Source organism: Mesocricetus auratus, unplaced genomic scaffold (assembly GCF_017639785.1).
Source record: "Mesocricetus auratus isolate SY011 unplaced genomic scaffold, BCM_Maur_2.0 Super-Scaffold_100025, whole genome shotgun sequence".
NCBI classification, from domain to species: Eukaryota; Metazoa; Chordata; class Mammalia; order Rodentia; family Cricetidae; genus Mesocricetus; species Mesocricetus auratus.
Genome location: NW_024429206.1, coordinates 5772710 through 5792864, shown reverse-complemented (window position 1 = coordinate 5792864; position 20155 = coordinate 5772710). Strand labels below are relative to the sequence as shown.

Below are 20155 nucleotides of genomic sequence, written 5' to 3'. Positions count from 1 at the left end.
TCTTCCTGTCTCAGGCTCCCAGGCTCTGGGATTATAGGTGTGTACTGCCTTGCCTGGTTTAGCCTTAACTTCCGAAATTGATGGGTGAGAATCGGGAAGTAGACTACCATCTAGAAACTAATCCTGAGCCAGACCCAGGACCCAGACATCTCCAAAGTCTCCCAGAAAGAAACGGGCATGGAACTGGGCTCACAGGACTCAGGGCCAGGAGTCTGACTCCACAGTCCACACAGCGAACCTCTTTCTAGTCCTGTAGGCAGCTGAGCAACCTAAGGTTCCAGTGACACGAACCTGTGAGCCTGGTGTTCAAGCAGCGGAGGCTACATAGTACACACCCAAACTAGAGTACACTGGATCCAGTCACTGGCCAGACTTTAGGGGTGTCAGCATGATCTCCACATAGAAAAGCACAGCCAACGGACAAAGCCACAGTGGCCAGGGTGTTGGACTTCATCTACATGTTCACATACGAGCACAGGTCCCACCACCACAAACAGACTTCATCTACATGTTCACATACGAGCACAGGTCCCACCACCACAAACAAGAGCCTGCTTGCTTCCCTCATCAACAGGCTAGCCGTTTGCACTGACTTCAGTTCTGGAAACTACACCAGAGCCAGGCTTTGGTTTTAGGTGGGTGTGTATTACACTGCAGGTACGTGACATGTCTTGGAGCTTTGCAGCATTTTTCTGTTAGTGGGGACATTGGGGTGTCAGGAGATGTCCCAAGCAAGGGACATGTCTGAGTTATCTTGTCTCTCTGCATCAAACAAGCTGGCTTTTGTAGGTATCATGTAAATCATAAACTTCAAAGCCATGCATGCAATCCTGGTGCCACTTCCTATGGGAAGGGGGCAGAGGGAGATAAATGTCGCTGCTTTTTTTTTTTTTTTTTTTTTTGGTTTTTTACGAGACGGGGTTTCTCTGTATTGTTTTTGAGGCTGTCAGTCCAGCCCGGCCTCGAACTCACAGAGATCCGCCTGCCTCTGCCTCCCCAGTGCTGGGATTAAAGGCGTGCGCCACCACTACCCGGCGATAAATGTCACTTCTGAAAACAAAGCTGGACACATGTGATAACTGCCCAGCTCTCCTAATTCAGTTCTGAAGCCAGATTGTCTGTCAAAACACCATGTCTTTTTGGTATTGTGGGTGTCTTAAGTGGCCTGAGCCATCCAGGCACAGGGCTGAGTACAAACCAGAACACAGTCACCATATGCTCAAGTACAAATTTAATAAAGCCCTGACATGTCTTAGTCCACAAGTTACCTACAAAACCAGAAATCCCACTCCTATTTTGGAGCCACCAAGAGCAGATGGGGTGCCAGTGACTACCGGCTATGACAGACTTGGTGCTTGGATAGTGTGATGTTCTAAGTGCTGAAAACAGGCTTGAAGTGAACTACAGACAACCCTAGGTCAAAAAACAACAGGTCAAGTTGACATTGGTGTTTCTAACCCACTCTCTCCCCATGTCCCCGCCGTAATTCTCAGGCTCCATGTTATTCGTGCAGGATCTGTGGGCAAGCTGAGTACACACATGACTGCCAGACATCTTCCAAGGACCTTGTCATCCTTCCATCCAAGTGAGGTTTGCACCGCTCTCCAGAAGCCCAGGGGCCCTTCCCAGGCTTCCAGCCACAGCTTCTCGCTGAAGTGGGAACAGGACTTGCCCACTTTCCCACAGTGGGCAGGTTCCTGATGGAAGGGGTTTCCATGCTTTGAGCGCTATAGCCCTAAGCTGGCTCCACAGAGTGGAGGAAAGACCAGGACTCCTGGCCTCCAAGAGGGTAGAGGCTGTAAGAACTAGATGAGGCAAGAGACACCGAGTCCAGAGCCTCTGCCTCAGCATCCAGAACCTGCAGAAAGTTCTTAACGATATAAAGGGGGAAAGGAGGGCCCAGGAGCACAATGGAGGGAAAACAGAAGGAGGTCCAAACAAAGAGCGCAGCCAACAGAGGCAGTGCGAAGGCGTACGGGATGCACCTCAGCCTCCCAGGCCTTTCAATGCAGAGGGCTCCTGGGCGAGGGTGCGCTTTGCAGTCCCTGGAACAAAGCACTACCCAGATGTAGGCTCTTGTGTTTCTCCGTAAGGTGACGAGGAAGGCAGACACTCAGAGCCAGTAGGTCCTGGGTACTCCAGAATTGGGGCAGCTCTCCAGGGTGGCAAGTTTCTCTTCTAAGCTAGGACACCAGTGCGCAGGCCAGGAGCTGACAGCAAGGGTTCCCTGACAGCGTGGCCTGCTGAGGACTTGGGAGGAAGGGCTGTGGTGTGGAACACCTGCTCCCCTGTAGGGGAGACCCTGAACTGTGCTTGGCAGCCTCCCTGGCATGAGCTGGGTTTTATTGCCTGGGAAGAGGCTGCTGTGGGCAGGGTAGAGGCAGGGACTCTGCCGTGCATAGAGGCTTGGCGAGGCCTTACCTGAGTTTTCAGAACGGAAGGAGGAGCTCACAGGCATAGGCTGTGTGTACTCAGAGGGCAGACGAAGAAAGCCTCACAGAACCACCAGGAGCTCCTCTGCAGTCGCTAGAAGGCAGGAAGGGGCGCACAGGGGGAAACCCAGGGGCTTATTTTCAGCAGCACTCCCAGCACATTGAGTGTGCCGTGCAGCATCCCCACGCTTGGGCGTCTCATGGCTATTGAGAGAGTCTGAGGACTCAAGTAGGCTGGCCACACCCCTGGGAGCACGGTGCCTCCGGGAGCAGAAGGGCTCTGTAGTCTGGGTGCTCTCCAGGGCAGGTGGGCGGAGACTGGAGCTGGGCTAGGATAGCTCAAAGCCTGTGTTCATGCTGATGGCGTAGCGCAGTTTCTCGCGGAGGACACTTTTCTTGCTGTAGTTGGGCAGCTTGAGCAGGTTGAAGCAAGTGGAAGAAGTGGGCAGACGCCCACCTGGTTCCCGCTTTGCGGATGGTGAAGAAGCCCCTGAGGACACTGCCCAGGGTATCCCCAGTGTCCTGCAAACACACACCACAGCTGAGGGTCAGAAGTGCCTGTGTAGGCGCACAGTAAGCCCAGCTCAGGCCACTGGCCTGAGAGGCTGAGGAGGAACACCTGCTGCTCTGAACACTTGACGGGAGTCCTGTGCTAGGTCCCGTTAGTATTCAGGCATCTGTACTGGCCTGCCCTTGGGGTCCTGACAGGATACGCCTTCAGCTAAGAGCACCACCTATTCACTATGTTCCCCTTTAAAGGGGCCCTGCCCACCTCCCATCCCCCTGTGTGCCCCCCACCCCGTCTCTCTTTCTCTCTCCCGATGCTCCTGTCCCCGGAGGCTGGTCTCCCCTCTCCCCTTTTTATGATCCTTTTCCCTCGATAAAAACCCCTCCACTTGAACTCTGTTCCATGGCATCTGCGTTTTCTCTCAAGCCACCCCCCCCCCCCTTGTAAATTACAACAACCTCAGACTAGGGGCTCCTGGCTAATGGACACTTAACAGCTAACTAAGGCTGCCTAATACCCCTTCTCTGACTGCAGGTACCATGGCCATGGCTGACAAGCACATGGCTCAACTTTTCCCTAAGCCTGGAGGTGGAGGACCATCTAGTGTCTGACTGAAGGGAGTGCAGCCTGAAGAGAGGTGGTGAGGCAGGGACTTGCTGAGACCAGTGGGCTTGCACAGGGTAGGTACATCTGAGCATCCTCATGGTCAGGCTTGTACCACACTGGACACATGAATCCTAGGACATTCTCTCTTAACCTGCAGGCAACAGGCAGCTTGCCAAGGTGTGTGTGTAGCCAGCAGGGGAGGAGCTGGGGAGCAGACCTGATTTGCCCTTATTCTGAGTCTCACCCCTTCTTCAACCCTGCCTCTTGGACCTTGAACCTTGCTAGATCAGCAGCCATGAAAACAGCATCTTAACCACACACTCCCCGAGGCCTTCCCCAAGGAGGGACCTCAGAGAAAGAGTGCCAACAGCCCACACTGGCCTGGGTCTGAGTACCCACTGTGGGTGGCTGTCATGCCACCACGTAGGCAGGGGTGTGGGGGACATGATGGGTATGGCAGAGAACTGGGCAGCAGAGAAGGAAGGAAAGGAGCGTGGCCTTAGGTACCTGGTCATCCGACACTTCCACACAGCGGATGGAGAAGGGAGGCTTGAGGTAGGCGAATCCCAGGAGTGGGGGTCTGGAGCAGCTGGTCACAAACTGCAATACAGGGCGGGGTCAGTGGGACGGCAGGAGTCTCTTGCTGTACAGCCAGCTGGGCTTTGCCTCCATGTGCTGCTCACTGACCTTTCACTAGAACTAGGGGTGACAGGGAGGTGCTTGCCCAACGTGCCCAGAGTACATTACATGTCTCAAGAGTGCCACCCTCTGGAACTAATGCTAATGAAACCGTGGTCCACTGTACAAGATTGGTGGCTTGTAGGGCAACTGGGAGTGACATGCCATGAAGCAGGTCTCCTTTTATGCTACTGTTTGACACAGGCACTCCTCCAACCTAAGCTGGCTTTCTACATGATCTTTAGCTGAAAATGTCCTTTAACTCCTGGTGTGTAGCACCATATAGTTTAGAGCAGTCTCTAACTGCACTGTCACACAGTGAGCAGCAGCAGGAACAGACTAGTGACCTCTGTCCTCAGGGAAGACAGCAGTAGTAGCATCTGAGGGAGCCTAGGTGAGCAGATGCTAGTGCTGCCCACGAGCCAAGGCTGGAGGCAGTGAGTCCTGGTAGAGCCTGAACCCATGACCTCATGCACTGGTGTGGTACACACATGCACTGATGCACACTACCACCTTGCATGCATGCACTGGCATGAATGAATGGAGCCTGTGTGTATACTGGTTGGTTGAAGTGGGTGAAGGCCTCCTCAGCAGGAGGGAACTGAGTTCAGCATGGCCAGCCAGAAAGATGACCAGCTGTTGGTTTGGTTGCGTTCAGCATGGCCAGCCAGAAAGATGACCAGCTGTTGGTTTGGTTGAGTTCAGAATGGCCAGCCAGAAAGATGACCAGCTGTTGGTTTGGTTGAATTCAGAATGGCCAGCCAGAAAGATGACCAGCTGTTGGTTTGGTTGAATTCAGAATGGCCAGCCAGAAAGATGACCAGCTGTTGGTTTGGTTGCGTTCAGCATGGCCAGCCAGAAAGATGACCAGCTGTTGGTTGGTGATCACACCGCACTGTCTTCACGATAGTGGTCATACAAACTCACATGCACAAGCTGTGTGTGACGGCACACATTTGTAAGACCAGCATTCAGAGGTGGAGACAGGAGGATCAGGACTTCAAGGTCAGCCTTGGCTATGGGTTTCATGGCAAATCTGAGAGCATCTTGGGAAACCTGAGACCCTGCCTAGAGAGTGGGAGGGCAGGAAGGAAGGGGGGAGGGACTGATGGGGGATGTTCTCATGTATGATGTTAATATGTGTTTCTCTTATTGGCTGACAAATAAAACACTGATTGGCCAGTAGACAGGCAGGAATTATAGGCGGGGCTACCAGACAAGGAGAATTCTGGGGAGAGGAGGCAGAGAGAAGCAGGCAGGGAGATGCCATGTAGCTACCAGGAAGATAGGACACTGGGCATTCTCTGGTAAGCCAAAACCACATGGAGATACACAGATAAATAGAAATGGGTTAATAATTAAGAGAGAGCTAGCCAGTAAGAAGCTCAAGCCATTGGCCAAACACTTTACAATTAAATTAATCCTCTGTGTGTTTGTTTGGGCCTAAATGGCTGTGGTATTGGGTAGGAAACAAACTCCATCTACAGAGGCAGAGAGAGACACAGAGACAGAGAAAGTGTGCAAGCCAGCCAGGAGGCCTTAGGGAAAAGATTCCAAGGTGTTAAATGTACTCCTAGATTATGTCATTTCAGAGAGAAAGCAGTGGCAAAACCATGATGCATTTTTAATGACAATCTACCCACATATAACAGAGACAGGCACGTGTGTCACTCAGTGTCCTATGAATGCTTACATTAGCAGAGGTCACGCATCAAAACCAACGACACCCAGGGACATAGTAGACACTCATGTCTTCACTGATACTGGGGCAGCAAGCAGTTAATGACACATACTGTATTTGAGAAAGTATAAATAAGCCAGGCATAGAGGCAACACCTAGAATTGCAGTACTCAGGATGCCAAGGCAGGAGGACTGCCCTGGGTCTGAAGTAGGCTAGGCTACTAAGTCCAAGCTGGGTTACATAGAGAGAACCCGACTCAACACCTGTACTCCCTCAAAACAAGACACAGTGCTGTCAGTGTAGACAACCGTGTTTCCTTGAGACACTGTCTGTCTGTGCACGTGTGTGATGCATGTTTTACACCACTGAGAAAGGGTGCCGGGGCTAGTCCCTTATATGGGAGAAACTCTATGATGGAGCAGCAATATTTAGGATTGTCTCTTTCTTTCTTTCTTCCTTCCTCCCCCCCCCCCCTCTTTGGAGGCATGGTTTCTCTGTGTAGCTCTGGCCGTCCTGGAACTTGTTTTGTAGACCAGGCTGGCCTTGAACTCAGATATCCCCCTGAGTGCTGGGATTAGAGATGTGCATCACTATTTTAATGAGACAGTACTGAAGATGGTGGAGCAAAGTGGCACACGGCTTGCTCCAATTGAGAGCACACCAGGCCCCATCTCGCCAGTCCCTTTCTGGTGCCTCAGCCTTTGGCACAAGAGCAAGGCTATGCTGACACTGTGTGGCCCTCTACTGTGCTCAGTGTGAATTGCAGAGTGGCCTGAAGACTGTGCACATCCAGGAATGCATACAGAAGTTGTAAATGAGATACCTTCAGGAACATGGCTCTTTCATCGGGCGTGAAGTCAGAAGCCAGAATATCCCAGAGCCAGATGATGACTCTGTGGCTCCCATGAAAGCCTCCATAGTACACCGTGTGCTTCCTGAAAGTAATCCAGAGGGGGGCTCAGCAGTGTGCTGGCCCTCATGGGGACAGGCAGGCAGCTGCACTGACACAAGTTCACATGTCACAACCTCATCCCCTGGAAACTAAATGGGCAGAGCCTCCAGAACGGCTCCGCTGTCAATCAGGGTACCACTGCTGGAGCCTCAGAGGGCACCCAGTCCACAGTGACCTCCCAGAAGAACTCTGTGTTAGACTAAGCCCAGTGAGGGGAACAACTCTCCTTTAGAAGGCCTGAGCATGTCACCCTTCCCTCCTCACTGCCCCTTACTTTAAATCTTCCAGATCAATCTCGGCGTTGTCCCCAGAGATGAGACGCTGAAGCTCAGGGGTAGAGAACATTCGGATCCACTCAGGCTTAATAATGGAACGGAAGCCACTAATGAGAGCAGCTGTCTGGTTTTTGATTTGCGTGTGCATTCGAAAATGTGCCATCAGATGGATGTAACTAATTCTGTTAACAAGAAAGAGAAATAATGGAACCAATAGTCCAGGGCCGGCTGCCGCCAGATGGGGTAAGAGATAAGCCTAACTCTTGTGAACCATTTTCCAAAAAACAAACCACATTCAAGCAACTATCAGAAAAATGATGGTGATGCCCAGGATGGTAGCTCCCAAGTCACAAGATAGCATCAAGAGTCAAAGGCATGGCCTTGTTCACTTGTCCCCACGGTCCCCAATATAACACCATGGGATGACCCCCCATGTTCTCAGGAGTTGAAGAGCCACCTGCACAGGTGAATCCCGTTTGTTCACTTTCAAGGACACAGCTTAGTGCTCCAACAGCTTCACATTCAAAGTTCAACTAGAGCCCGTGGTGCTAGATGGGCCCAATGTCCTCTGAAAATGCAGCCGTACCATTCTAAGGTTAAACAGGGAGGTCAGGTGAACTAATTGTGATGGGCAAAGGGTCTTTGCTTGTATCTCATACACCCTGATTTAGCTCATCTACAGCCGCAGGCTGACACTCCAGCAAGCTTGCCGGTGTTCTTGATCTGTTGGCAAACATGCCCGAGCACACTGTTAAAAACTCCATGCTGCACTCAGGAGGCAGACGCAGGAGGACCTCTGAGTTCTAGGCCAGCCTGGTCTATAGAGCAAGTTCCAGGACAGTAATGGCCACACAGAGAAACAGTCTTGGAAAAACAAAATAAAACAAAAACCCCCATGTTAATTATAGCCCAAATATTTCTGTTTTGCCCCACAATGCCCAGGTCAAAGTTACTGACCTTAAAATAGTTCTAGTTTAAAAATCATTCAGCAATAAACATGATATACTAATACATTGCAAATGTTAATTTTTTTATTATCTCCTCCTTCCATATATTCTATGAAGCAGGTTACCAATACTGTGTGTGTGTGTTTGTGTGTGTGTGTGTGTGTGTGTGTGTGTGTGTGTGTGTGTTAGAGAGAAACTTCAATGCCCGGAAGCCTGGGGGGTAAGCAGATACTGCCAGGTTCCGGAGTCACGTACAGGACTGGGAATCCATGCCATATTCTAAGGCTTCACCATAGGCCAGAGTTATGACACAGTATCCATTAGGCTTCATGGCAGGGTAAGAATCTTGTTCCAGCACAGCCTGCACACACTCACTCACCTCCCTGACCCTTCAGCCCACATAGATTCATCTCCCCTGGCCTTTTAGCCTGTGTGAAGTTACCTTTGCTGACTGTTATTTGAGTGCACACATGCACACACACACACACCACCACCCTCTCTACAGCTCCCTGACGGTGGGCAGATCTACAGGACACTTCCCATATCTGCTATGAAAAGTTTTATGGCCCCCTTTCAGCTAGATATTTCAAAAAGAGGTTCTATACATTATTTCACACTCTGCCCCATGAGGAACAGTCACAGGTCACACACAGGCAGGACTAGGTCTCACCCCTGCACCAAGGCCCAAACCTCAGCCATCTCCTCTTGTTATAAGTTTTCAAGCGAATGCCTTGTGGCTACAAGGCAATGCTGATGTGTTCCAATGCTGCTGACCACTGTCTGTTCTTCTCAATGTTAAAACACAAAACTCCCCAAGCACATGGGCTACCAGACTAGCTGAGTACACAGGAACAAGGTGCAGGGGTCTGCGCTGGGACCAGGCGGCTTGCAGGGACAGAGCCATCTCTTGTCCTCATCCAGATGAATGCTTAGACAAACAGTTCAAATCCCGAGCAGGGGTGGCAGAAAACTGACAAGAGGCCCAGTGCCCCTCCTCCTGCCAAGTTCCACCCCTTTAATTAGGCAGGACGGACTGGGTGCAGACCATGTGTGGAGGGGTTTGTGTCTGGGATCAAAGGGACTGACATTATGACAGAGTCCTAAAAGCACATTAACTGTGGCAGGAGCTGCTGCATCTCAGCGCGTCCTTCAACCCCCACCTCTAAGTACGTGTCTGCCACATCTGCATTCACACTGTCCTCATGAGAGCAGCCACACGGTCACTCTCAAGTGTCCCTGCCCACCTGCCCTCAGGACAGCATCCTAAGCTGCTGAGGCCCCAGTCCCTGCTTCGGTAGGGTTATCACTACATTCCTAACAACAGTGGCCAGTGCCTCTGACCTTCCAAAGTGCTCCTGCTAAGAGCAAACCATCCACTCTTATTTTGCAAATTGAATTTAATACAATTCCAGCCTATGAACTATAACCAGAAAATCCCATTATGATATTTATGGCCTCTTCCCACCTCAATCTATCTTAATAAATTCTCAGCATAACTCCGGGAGCCAGAATGAAGTCTTTTCAAGTGCTGACCTTAAACGTCCAATTGCTATACTCACTTATTTTCATTTGTAACAGGAATGGTTTTCCCTCCAGGAACCAGTTCATGGCAGACAAGCTAGGGGAGAAGATGGGAGTAATTACTAGGGAGAATTCTAAACAGTGAAGATGCAAGGGCCCAGCACAAATGACCACCATAATGATGGAATTAAGATGCTGTGTGTTTGGGAACAAAACCTTGGGGCTGAAACATCAACAAGCAGGATTCATGTGATCCACAGGAAAGGTTTCTCATCTAATCCTTGTTCAAACGTGTGCACTAAGGATGCTGGATGCTGGGCACAGAGGGAGAAGTGCTGAGGGCTGCAGTGAGGTGTGATTAGTGCTGAGGGCTGCAGTGGGATGGGAACACCCACAGGAGACGTGTTAGCACTGAGGGCTGCAGTGGGGTGTGAACACCCACGGGAGACGTGTTAGCACTGAGGGCTGCAGTGGGGTGCATGGTTTCTCCAGAGCAGACCCTGAGGCTACATGGACAGAGAGCCTCCCGCAGGGACACAGAGGCGCGGCAGAGGACATGGGAGAGTCGTGCCAGGAAGTGTGACAGGAGCAGCTTCTGCCTGCCGGCCTCCCTCTAGGGCCTGTCCTCTGCTCGCGATGACACTGTGACAAGGGTTTGACCCCTTAGAGGATTTCTCCTCAGGTGCTGTCCCTCCATTTCAGGTCAGAAACCTCCATTTGTACAGCCAGTCCTCAGCAGGGATGTCCATACTGAGGCTCACAGCTTGCCACAAACTAGAACAGGAAGACTGGGCGGATGCAGAGTCAAGTCCCGTGACACAGGCTCTGTGGGAGCTGGCTGAGGTGAGTATGCAAAGGCCAGGCTGGTAGAGAAGAAACAAGAAAACCTCCCTCCTGGCCAGGTGACAGACATATCCTCGGTGGGCAGATTTCTGAGGGAAGCCCCATGAATTGGCAAGTCTTAGGACTGGAAGAAGTCTGCCAGATCAGCCCACATACCTGACCCATGACGTCTTCATCGTAAGACAGTGTCAGCCCGAGGTCAGCGATGTCTCCATCATAGCGCTAATGGAACAGAGAGAAAGCACTGGGGCTTCTGTGGGCGGAGGTCTTCCCTCCTCGAGGTCACGGACAGTTGCGATGCCCCACCTCCAGGCAGAGGCCGCTTGTTGTGTATGTAAGGGCTGTGAGCCTCAGGTGTGGGGGGGCCTGAGGGGTGGGGTTGGGGGCTGTTCCCGTGACTAGAATGGTGGATTCACACTGGTACTCACTCAGTTACCAGCCACTCAGCGCTCACCTTGATGGAGGTAAGGTTTTTATAAAACTCTGAGTCCAGTGACGGGAGCTCATCCACAGAGCTGTAGAAGATACTGTGGTGATGCCCGAGCATCTGGCTCAGGAAGAAAGAGGCAAAGGGCACGTCCACCACGATCCCCTAGAAGAGACAAGAGGACAGGGATTCAGCCATCAGCCAGGGCAGCTTGGGCTTCAGAGGTATCCTGAGGGTACCAGTGGTGTCTAGGTATCAGTCTGGAGCTGCACCTCCCCGCCATCTAAGAGATGACCTAAGGAGGGGTCAATGTTCTTGGGCAGAGGCCCTGGAGCCACAGCTCAGTGGACAGGCGGCTCCCACAGCCTGGGTGTCCATGGACAGCAGAAGCTGTGAGGGCTGCCATGAGTTCTGAAGAAGCCCCCACTACCGTGGCCCCACAGGCCCAAGGAGCAGAAGCCAACAAGTCCTGAGATGCAGACCTAGTGCCAGTTACAGCCCTCACCATGGATGAGATCCCACTTTACCGAAGAAGTAACAAGCTTAAAGGAGGAAGGTATCAGGTGCCCCTACATTGAGGCTACACCCAATCTTTCTGCTAACTCCCAGGAAGCTCCGTCTTCTTCTGAAGTATTGTCCCAAGCAACAGATTTCAGGGCTGGAGAGATGGCTCAGCAGTTAAGAGCACTGGCTGTTCTTCCAGAGGACCCTGGTTCAATTCCCAGTACCCACATGGCAGCTCACAACCATCTGTAACTCTAGTTCCATGGAATCTGCCACCCTTACACAGACATACATGCAGAGAAAACATCAATGCACATAAAAAGTAAAAAGTAATCAAATAAATGTCAGCACTCGGCTGGGGTGTGTCAGCGGCAGAGTGCTGACTAAGCATGTGAAACTGGGTTCCATCCTCAAAACAAACCTCTCACATGCCACCTCCTAGATGTCACTGCATGTTTTGTTTTTTTAAACAGTTTTTCAAGACAGAGTTTCTCTTTGTAACAATCCTAGATGTCCTGGAACTCGCTCTGTAGACCAGGCTGGCCTTGAACTCACAGAGATCCACCTGCTTCTGCCTCCCGGGCCCTGGGATTAAAGGCTGTGCACCGCCACCACCCAGACCATGTTTTTCTTCTTTTGGAGATAGGGTCTTGATATGTATCCCAGGCTGGGATTACAGGGTGCCACCATGCCCAAGTCTCAGGCATCCCTTCACATTTGTTCCACACTCCTTGAGGGCCTACCTCATAGACAGCCTTTCCCAGCATCTTCCCCACAAACTCGAAGAGTTGCAGGTAATTCTCATGGATGTAGGATGTGGGCGAGGGATAGAGCCTCTCATCTCCACTGGTTGTCTGCCAGGAGAAAGGAGGGAGAGGTGGAAGTTACGAGCCGTCCCCACTCCACATTGGTTCCATGTCCAGCCGCGCCCAGCCCCAGCCGTGCCCCCTTGACCACCTTGAACAGATTGAGTGCTGGGTCAAACACCCTCTTGATGATCTCCTCCAAAAACTCCTTAAAGACACCGTCCTGGTCAATGCCAGCTTCATCCACCCCAAGGTCGTTGACGAACTTCACTCGGATCACACCCTTCATAGCATGCTGGGACAGCTGTCGGAGCTGTTCATAGCCATCCTACCAAGATAGAATTTCAACTCCTGAGGAGCACAGCTCTAGCAAACCCAGGAGTGTAACCATGCAAGTCAGAATACCAGCCCACAGGAGGATTCTTTTGATGGATATGATGTCTCACTCCTTGGTATGAGGAGACTGCCCCCAGGAGGACATTGAGTCAGATGGGGAAATTATAAAGAATTGTGCTAGCTCTGGCCATCAAAGGTGGAGGAAGGGACAAGATGGATCTCTCTTCTTCTTTAATATAGACTATATTTCAGCTCATGGGTAGTCAGGCTTACAAGACACAGTAAGATGAAAACCCTGGGTCCTGGTGCTGAGGGCAACTGTGGGGAGCGGGCGGGAGAAGTCAGAGCAATTGGGCTGGCTTTCTGAACCAGAAAGGCCTCTGGCAGCAGAAATACAGCAGCAGAAGACAAGGTGGGAGCCAGAGCCCCGGTAAAGTGCTGATGCTGGATCTGTATGAGGGTAAATAGGGAGAGTGATGGGGGGGGAGGTCTAAGCTTTGCTAGACTGTGGTCAGCTCCCTCAAAACACGGCCGTTTGTGGGGTGTGGCTCTGGCAGAGTATGCAGTAAAGTGTGCTTAGCCCACGTCAGGCCCTGGTGTGGGCCACAGCTCTGAAGCTAAGAGCAATAAATGCAGATAGCAAATGCACATCTCCTATTCAGAGCCCCCCCCCACCCCCCACACATTCCAAGTCTACTACAACACACGTGTTGGTTAGTTCTGTTACCTTGACATAAGCCATGGTCATCTGAGAGGAGGAAACCTCACCTGAGAAACTATCTCTATAAGGTCTGTGTAGGCTATTTCCCTAATTAGTGATGGGTGGGGTCATCCCTGGGCTAGTGGTCCTGAGTTCTACAAGAAAGCAGGCTGTGCAAGCTATGGGGAGCAAGTCAGTGAGCAGCTCCCTCCATGGCCTCTGCGTCAGTGTGGTGTTTGATCATAGCAACAGTGACCCTGACTAAGGCCGAGGCCTCTGGGCTCTTGTCTGCAGAAGTTTTCCTGGCATCTGACCATCACTAAGTGTATCCTAGGGCCTGGGGAACTGAGGTTTTTATTCTGGAGCAGCAGTTATATTTAGCTGATATGACAGTCCACATCCATGGCATCTACTCATCCATCCATGTGCTGTTCTGGTCGCCTTTGACACAAAGCCCACCAACAACCCAGCAGCACATGAGCCCTATTTTGGGTACCCTTGGTGCCCTCCTGCCATGCTTAGTGATGCACAGGTCCCTCCTGTGGTGAGCCAAGGAAGAATGACCCATGTCCCCAGGCCACCTGTGGGAACAGAAGCCAGCTGTGGGCATGTCCACGTGAAAGATAAGCACACTCAGGAGGCTGAGGCAGAATCGCTGTGAATTCGAGACCAGCCCAAGTCACAAAGACCAAACAAAACCACCCACCTCGAGAACAGTTGGGATGAAACCGGGAGAGTTGTTACTCAGCTGCAGCGGCACTGAACGTACCTTGAACCTGCACCTGGGCGTGACCCACCCGAGGATGCTCCTGGTACCTGAGGACTTCTCTCTCTTCTCTTACAGCCTGGCAGAAGGTGTGTGGCTGTTGCACCCTTCCCCCATGGGGGTCGGCTGACCAGCTTGTGACTAGGAGCTTCTAGCAAAATACCTCTGGTCCCCTCCTTCCAGTTAAGCCTGAATGCAAGTTCCTGTTTTCTGTCCATCCTTATTGTCTAAATGCTAATTCCTATTATTAGCCCATCCTTTGCCAGAGGGCCCTGGGAACATAGGCTTCTGACCTTAGTGTTTTTCCACCATGCCTGCTACTGGTATATAATGCTCCGCTCTTGTTAAAATGAAGGCCATTCTCCTTGCAAGAATGAGCCACTGTCTTTGTCTTCGTTTACATCCTTAGCCCTTGGCCCGATTGTGAAGTGTTGTAACTGAGTAACCGCTATAAGCGACATTGGGGGACTGAATGGGATGGCACATGTGGCTCTTAGCCAGCACGCGGCAATGCTGGATGTAGACTCATCTCTGCTCGACCTGCATCACACTGGTCTCTTCAAGGTTGTTAGACGACTGTGCCACCTGCCTCCTCTGACACACCCCTGCCCCATGGGCACCGCTGTGGTCACGTGAGGCGTACACTCCACAGGACAGAGTCAGTGTCCTTTCGGGGGTCACGGCATGCTGAATTGGAGGATGGTGAACTAGGTCAGGTCACCAGGCCAGGCTGTCACCAGTACCAGAATCGGTTAGATTCAAAGTCTAGGTTTACATGGCCTTGGTTCTGCCTTTGACAGGGCAAGGGGTGAGGGGCACGCAGGGTGTGTCTGAGTTTTCCCCAGTCCTGGTTAGCTAAATGACAGACTAGTTCACCTGAAGAAGGGGTGTTTCTGTAGGATGGTGAAATCTACAAGCACGGCCTCACATCTAAGCCAGAGAGGCATCAGTCTCTTGATGTCCCGTGTCCACAGCAAGAAAAGGCTTTGGGCACTCAGACCCCAGGCTGGTGAGACCTGGAATCTCAGAATAAATGACGCCAGCACATTCCAAGTCAGGTTCACTACAAAGAAGGCTTTCATGGAACACAAAGAGGAAAACTGGCTTTGCTTAAGTTAGAGAATGTCTCCTGTGACTCCCCTGAGGGGGGCCTTAGCCCTGTAGAGCTGGTGCTAGGTGACCCTCCCTTCAGAAGTGCACTTGAGGGGGTGCCAAGGAGCCTCACTTCCTGTACACACCACAGTCCACACCTCCCAATCCTTCCAGGAGGTGGGTGCCGTATCTGACCAGGGGAGGACAGATTCCAGAGACAGGGCAGCTACACCCGGTTCTGAGAGAGAGCTAGAGACGCTTTTAACACAGCTGAGTGTGTGAGTCAAAACAGAGGCTACTGGTGGCCACAGCTTGGCCTTCGAGGCGCCTGACAAAATTTAATTAGTTCACAATGTTAACAGGTCTGAAGCTTTAGCATAAGACCCTGAATTTGGGGGTCTTCTCTTAAAAATGTAAAGCCCTCTGGAACTCATATTTTGCAGGATGTGAACCTCAAGATTGCATTATTTACTGGAAATACCCGTTTCTAGTTGTGACGTGTGGCTTAGCCCTAGCACACACTTTTAATCCAAGAGCTTTCTGTTTATTGTAAACAGGATTAAATAAAAACAACCGCAGGTCAAGAGGTACAGCATGCAACCAGTTGACAGGAAAAAAACCAAAAAACAAAGAGAGTCAGGAGATGGATAGAGACTCACAGGAAGTAGATGGGAGGGACGTTCAGTTTGAGGTTTTTTGATTGAGATGGTGAAGGAGAAAGGGTGTTTTTTTCAGGGATGTTGGCTGAGGAGGAAGGTCAGCTGGGTGCTTTCTCTGCTTCTCTGAGCTATCAGGCTTTCACACCAGCATCTAGCTCCAGAATCCTTATTGGTAAATCGAATGATTGAGATTTATATAGAAACAATGCTCACATGTTCACATGGCAAGTCTGGAGACATTGAGCAGATGTGATCTTTGGGGTGACTGATATGTCACCTTCTTGCCCACCCACTTCCCCAGCACTGAAACCAGGTGTCAGCTAACAGGTCCCTCCCTGCTGCCTGTGGCAGTTATCTTCCTGAGGAAGTCAGATGAGAGGGTTCTATTCGAGAGCACTGGGCGGGAGCAGTGGGAGTGGAAGAAACTCTTCCTTGTTTAGCACACAAACCAAACACCCAGCCAACCCTGCTGGTACATGACCTTATTTCTATTTTTGGGTCAGTGCTGGGGCTGGCACTTAGGGCCTCACGGATGCTAGGCAGGTGCTCTACCACTAAGTCACACCCCTAGACCCTTACCTTTAAGAAGGTAAAATCATCAACTGTTGTACATGCTACTTTTTGAACAGCTCCTAAACACCAGAAGTACTGGGAGCTACAATAAGTTATCCAGCAAGCAGTGGCATCAACGGCAAACATGCTACCAGAGCGGGGCTGCAGCACATGCGGGTGGCTGGTAATGCGGCTGCCACGCACAGGCAGGAAATGCAAGCAAGAAAGGGTGGACAGAGCAGCAAAGGTCTGAGGACAACGTGACAGTGAATGAAGATGAGCCCGACTGAGAATGGAGGCTTGACTGGGCGGTGGTAGCCCACGCCTTTAATCCAGCCACCTAGGAGGCAGAGGCAGGCGGATCTGTCTCTGAGTTCCAGGACAGTCTGGGCTACACAGCGAAACCCTGTCTCTGGGGGGGAAAGCCAACAACAAAAAAGGAAGACTCGTGACTCGTCACTGGCATCGCTGGCAGACACACGGGAAGGCTGTGCACTATACAGCCTATGGGGTTGCGTGGTACACAGACACCACACACACCACAGGTCCTTCTGCAATGCCCTAGCAGTGCAGTCGAGGAGATTTAAATCTCTGCTTCACAGAGGACACATCTGCGCAGGCTTCCACAGACCTTTCTGCTCATCTCAAAACATACCAAGACATGGTAAAAATGTGACAGAGGCAAAGTGCTTAAGGACAGGGCATCTGCTTCTAACTTGGGAAGTGGCCACAGCGCGGCACAAGGTGTGGCTTGTGAGGGTGACAGTGCTTGCATCTCCTGTTGTTTCCAGAGACCTTGAGCTCTGTGAGGAGAGTATGTGTGTGGCTCAGGCAGGGTAGTGCCTGCACCATCTGTATCGCATCCTCAAAAGTGAGCCTGGGGACACGGTGGCCAGGACAGCAGAATCAGCACAGACCCGGGGAAGGCATGGCGGTCACTGCACTGAGCTCCTATGCTTGTCTCACAGAAGTGTTAGGAGCCTGTGTTTCCCCAGGGGCCCTCACAGGGCAAAGGAAGACACTGAGCACATGCTAGGCTGAGCAGATACTCTGTGCAGCTGATTGGCTAAACGACCCTTCATACCAGAGTTTTCATACCAGAGTGACAAGAGTCTGGAGGCAGTAGCCATCCGCTAGATCCACCCGAGAGATCACTCCTCACTGCATGTGGCCACTCACCTCCAGCATCCGGGACCTTCGGATAGTGATGTGAGTGACATGAGGGGAGGCAGAGCTAGTTTCCACAAGCCCCAACTTCTCTTTCTCCTTGGTAACCATATTTCGGAACAGGAGAACTCTCTGAAACGAGCAAAGGTGGGACCAGAAACAAGGTCAGCAACTAATATCAAAAACAAAGCAAACAAGACTCACTATACAAAATGACCAACGTTCAAGCTAACTGAGACGGGATGAGGACAAGCTATAGTTCAGAGGTGTCCCCTGAGAACAGTGAGCATCCTCCAAAGAACCTCAGGGAACTAGAAATACAGCTAAACTTGCACCAAGACAGGTATGTTTGAGAGAGGTGCCTGGCCAGAGCTGGAGTCCAGCTAGGACTAGTCCATTTTAGGACCCATTCTCACAGAGTCAGTAATGATCTCAGAAGCCCAGGGGCACAGCCAGTCACATGGGGTGGGGCACAGCCAGTATCATGGGCTGGATTTGATAGATGTGCCTACTCTAAAGGAAATCAATATCATGAACTTCAGACACAAAAACCATTAGAGACAATTTTTCCCATTGTCAGATATAAAAAATGAGCCTACAGTATAAAGATCCCTGCCTTTCTGTCTGCCTCCTGTGTCCTCAGGCCTGCCACAGTAGGTTTTCAGTCACCACTAGGAGAGAACCCTGCCTCCTCAGCCTCAGGATTCTGACAAACGCCTTTACTTTATCACGAGATAAGTACAAGACTCAGTCTGGCCTCAAGCCATGTTCTTGGCTTCCCAAGTAGCCGGAAGCACATGCACGAGCCAGTGAGGCCAGCAAAAGACCTTTCAGGAAGGATCGAGAACACAGGCCCTTGCAGCACCACAGGTGCAGGGACTACAGCATCGCAATGAGGTCAGTTGACTGGGCGAGCACAGGCACCAGTCACAGCTGTGCTTTCAAAAGTGGAGCTGGGCGTGGAAGAGACAGCATGGTTCTTAAGAGCACACAGAGGACCCAGGTTGGTTCTCAGCACCCATAAGCTGCCTGAGTAAGACAGACCACCACTGTGTGTGCAGATGCGTGATGCCCTGCAGACATTTCCAATCATAACGGAGAGCAGGCAGCAGCAGGATGTGGGGCAGAGGTCAACTCACGTTCTTATGAGGAACAACATGGGGGATGTGCTGCAGGATCAGCTGAGCCCTCTTGCGGTCCCTGTCAAGTTCCTGGAAGAGCACGCCAGGTTTGAGATCCCTGCAGGAGAAACACAGATGTCACCAAACCAGCTCATTCCTATGTGCATGGTCAGTGGCTGTCTTGAGGGCCCCACAGCAGAGGGAGTGTTTAGGGCAGAGTTTGTGAGGCCCTGCTCTGGTGTCACAACTACAACCATTTCCTGAGGTCTGACAAGTCACTGACAGAAATGCATGGGGGAGGCCTCGGGCTTCACCAGCCCTTCCCCACCCGGCTCACTTTCGCAGCCAGTGGTCCTCAGGAGCAAAGCGCCTCCGGCAGTCTCGCTCATACAGCACCATCAGCCACCCGTGGACAGACTGGAACAGCTCCAAGGTCTCGCCCTTGGCATTCTCTGTGCAGTAAAGAGGAGAGGGCCAGATCTGGAGGGCAGCGCTCAGTACGGCGGGCCTGAGCTCTTGCACTCCACTTCAGTGTTCTAAATGTCCCTAGGGCCTGGGTTCTTTCAGGGGACTCACTCATGCTGCATCCCAAGAATGCACCATCCAAAGGCCCCTTTTCCTCTAAGGAGCTTTGGACTAGACTAGTAGAAACATGTCAGAAAGAAGACTTGCCTGCAGCAGGAACTGGCACAGGCTCCATCCCCATGGAAACCGAGTATAGATGTAAAGGACATTTCCGGACAGAGCTCGTCACTATTAACAACCCCATGTGCACAGCCTGAAGGAGCTGGCAGAGACCTGTGCAGTCACACTATCTCATGAGCTCACCCAGCCATGTGAGAAGATGTGCACTCTCTAGCACCTTCAGTAAACAATGAAGCTGAGACGCATGAGCTGAGGGTACAGAGTGGCCTCCTGAGGCAGCACCAAAGAACAGCAGCCACCTTCGCCTTACCTACAATCCCGTCCCAGATCATCTTAAACACGAAGGAATTGAGGAAAGAGGAGATGGTGACTAGCTCTTCCAGCTTGAATGAGATTTGTTCTTCGTATACTTCAATGTCATCGAGGATGCTACATGGGGCAGAAAACTGTTCAGAATTTTCCATTGAGAAAAGGAAACAAATGAGACCTCACTGTCTTCTAGACAAAACAAACAAGGTGAAAAAAAGCACTGGCTTTTCTAGATACATCCTGCACGGCTCGCAGACAACACAGCGTGCTGGACCTGCCTCAGAGAAGGCTGCAGGAAGGGAGCTGCTGTGCTGAGTGTTAGATGAAGCAAGTTGGCCATGAGCTGGAGATGGTTCCTGAGGACTCACACATCTTTCTACCTTCTGTTTACTCAACGTTGTTCAGAGTAGGAAGACAGACAGAACAATTAAGGGAAAACAGTAAGTTCTACTCAGGGCTTTCCCAGTGAGCTGCCTGGGGCACATTCTCCGCCATGCCTCATCCGTGCCTGTGCTTACTGAGGAATACTATGAAACTAGGTCCCATATCTAGGAGAGAGACGGTGGCACTTGGTGCTTGTGAGTGAATGAATGTTTGAAAGAATGCATGAAAGAATGAATGGACGGA

General features: G+C 51.3%; 1 protein-coding gene and 1 long non-coding RNA gene across 2 annotated transcripts in view; one reads left to right on the top strand and one right to left on the bottom strand.

Moving 5' to 3' along the window:
• Positions 1-1216: 1216 nt before the first annotated feature.
• Positions 1217-20155, bottom strand: part of Ube3b (ubiquitin protein ligase E3B) — a 40084-nt gene continuing 21145 nt past the window's right edge. The window contains 14 exon segments of the mRNA XM_005078939.4: positions 1217-2902; positions 2904-2954; positions 4054-4146; positions 6730-6841; positions 7133-7315; positions 9640-9698; positions 10601-10666; positions 10899-11036; positions 12119-12229; positions 12333-12509; positions 17466-17585; positions 18593-18692; positions 18912-19026; positions 19530-19648. Coding sequence (XP_005078996.2) covers positions 2762-2902; positions 2904-2954; positions 4054-4146; positions 6730-6841; positions 7133-7315; positions 9640-9698; positions 10601-10666; positions 10899-11036; positions 12119-12229; positions 12333-12509; positions 17466-17585; positions 18593-18692; positions 18912-19026; positions 19530-19648 — 1585 coding nt within the window. The 3' untranslated portion in view covers positions 1217-2761.
• LOC121133927 lies at positions 3245-14206 on the top strand. The gene is made up of 4 exons (XR_005870944.1): positions 3245-3620; positions 7147-7376; positions 10304-10444; positions 14062-14206. It is a non-coding gene; the product is annotated as an uncharacterized LOC121133927 (long non-coding RNA).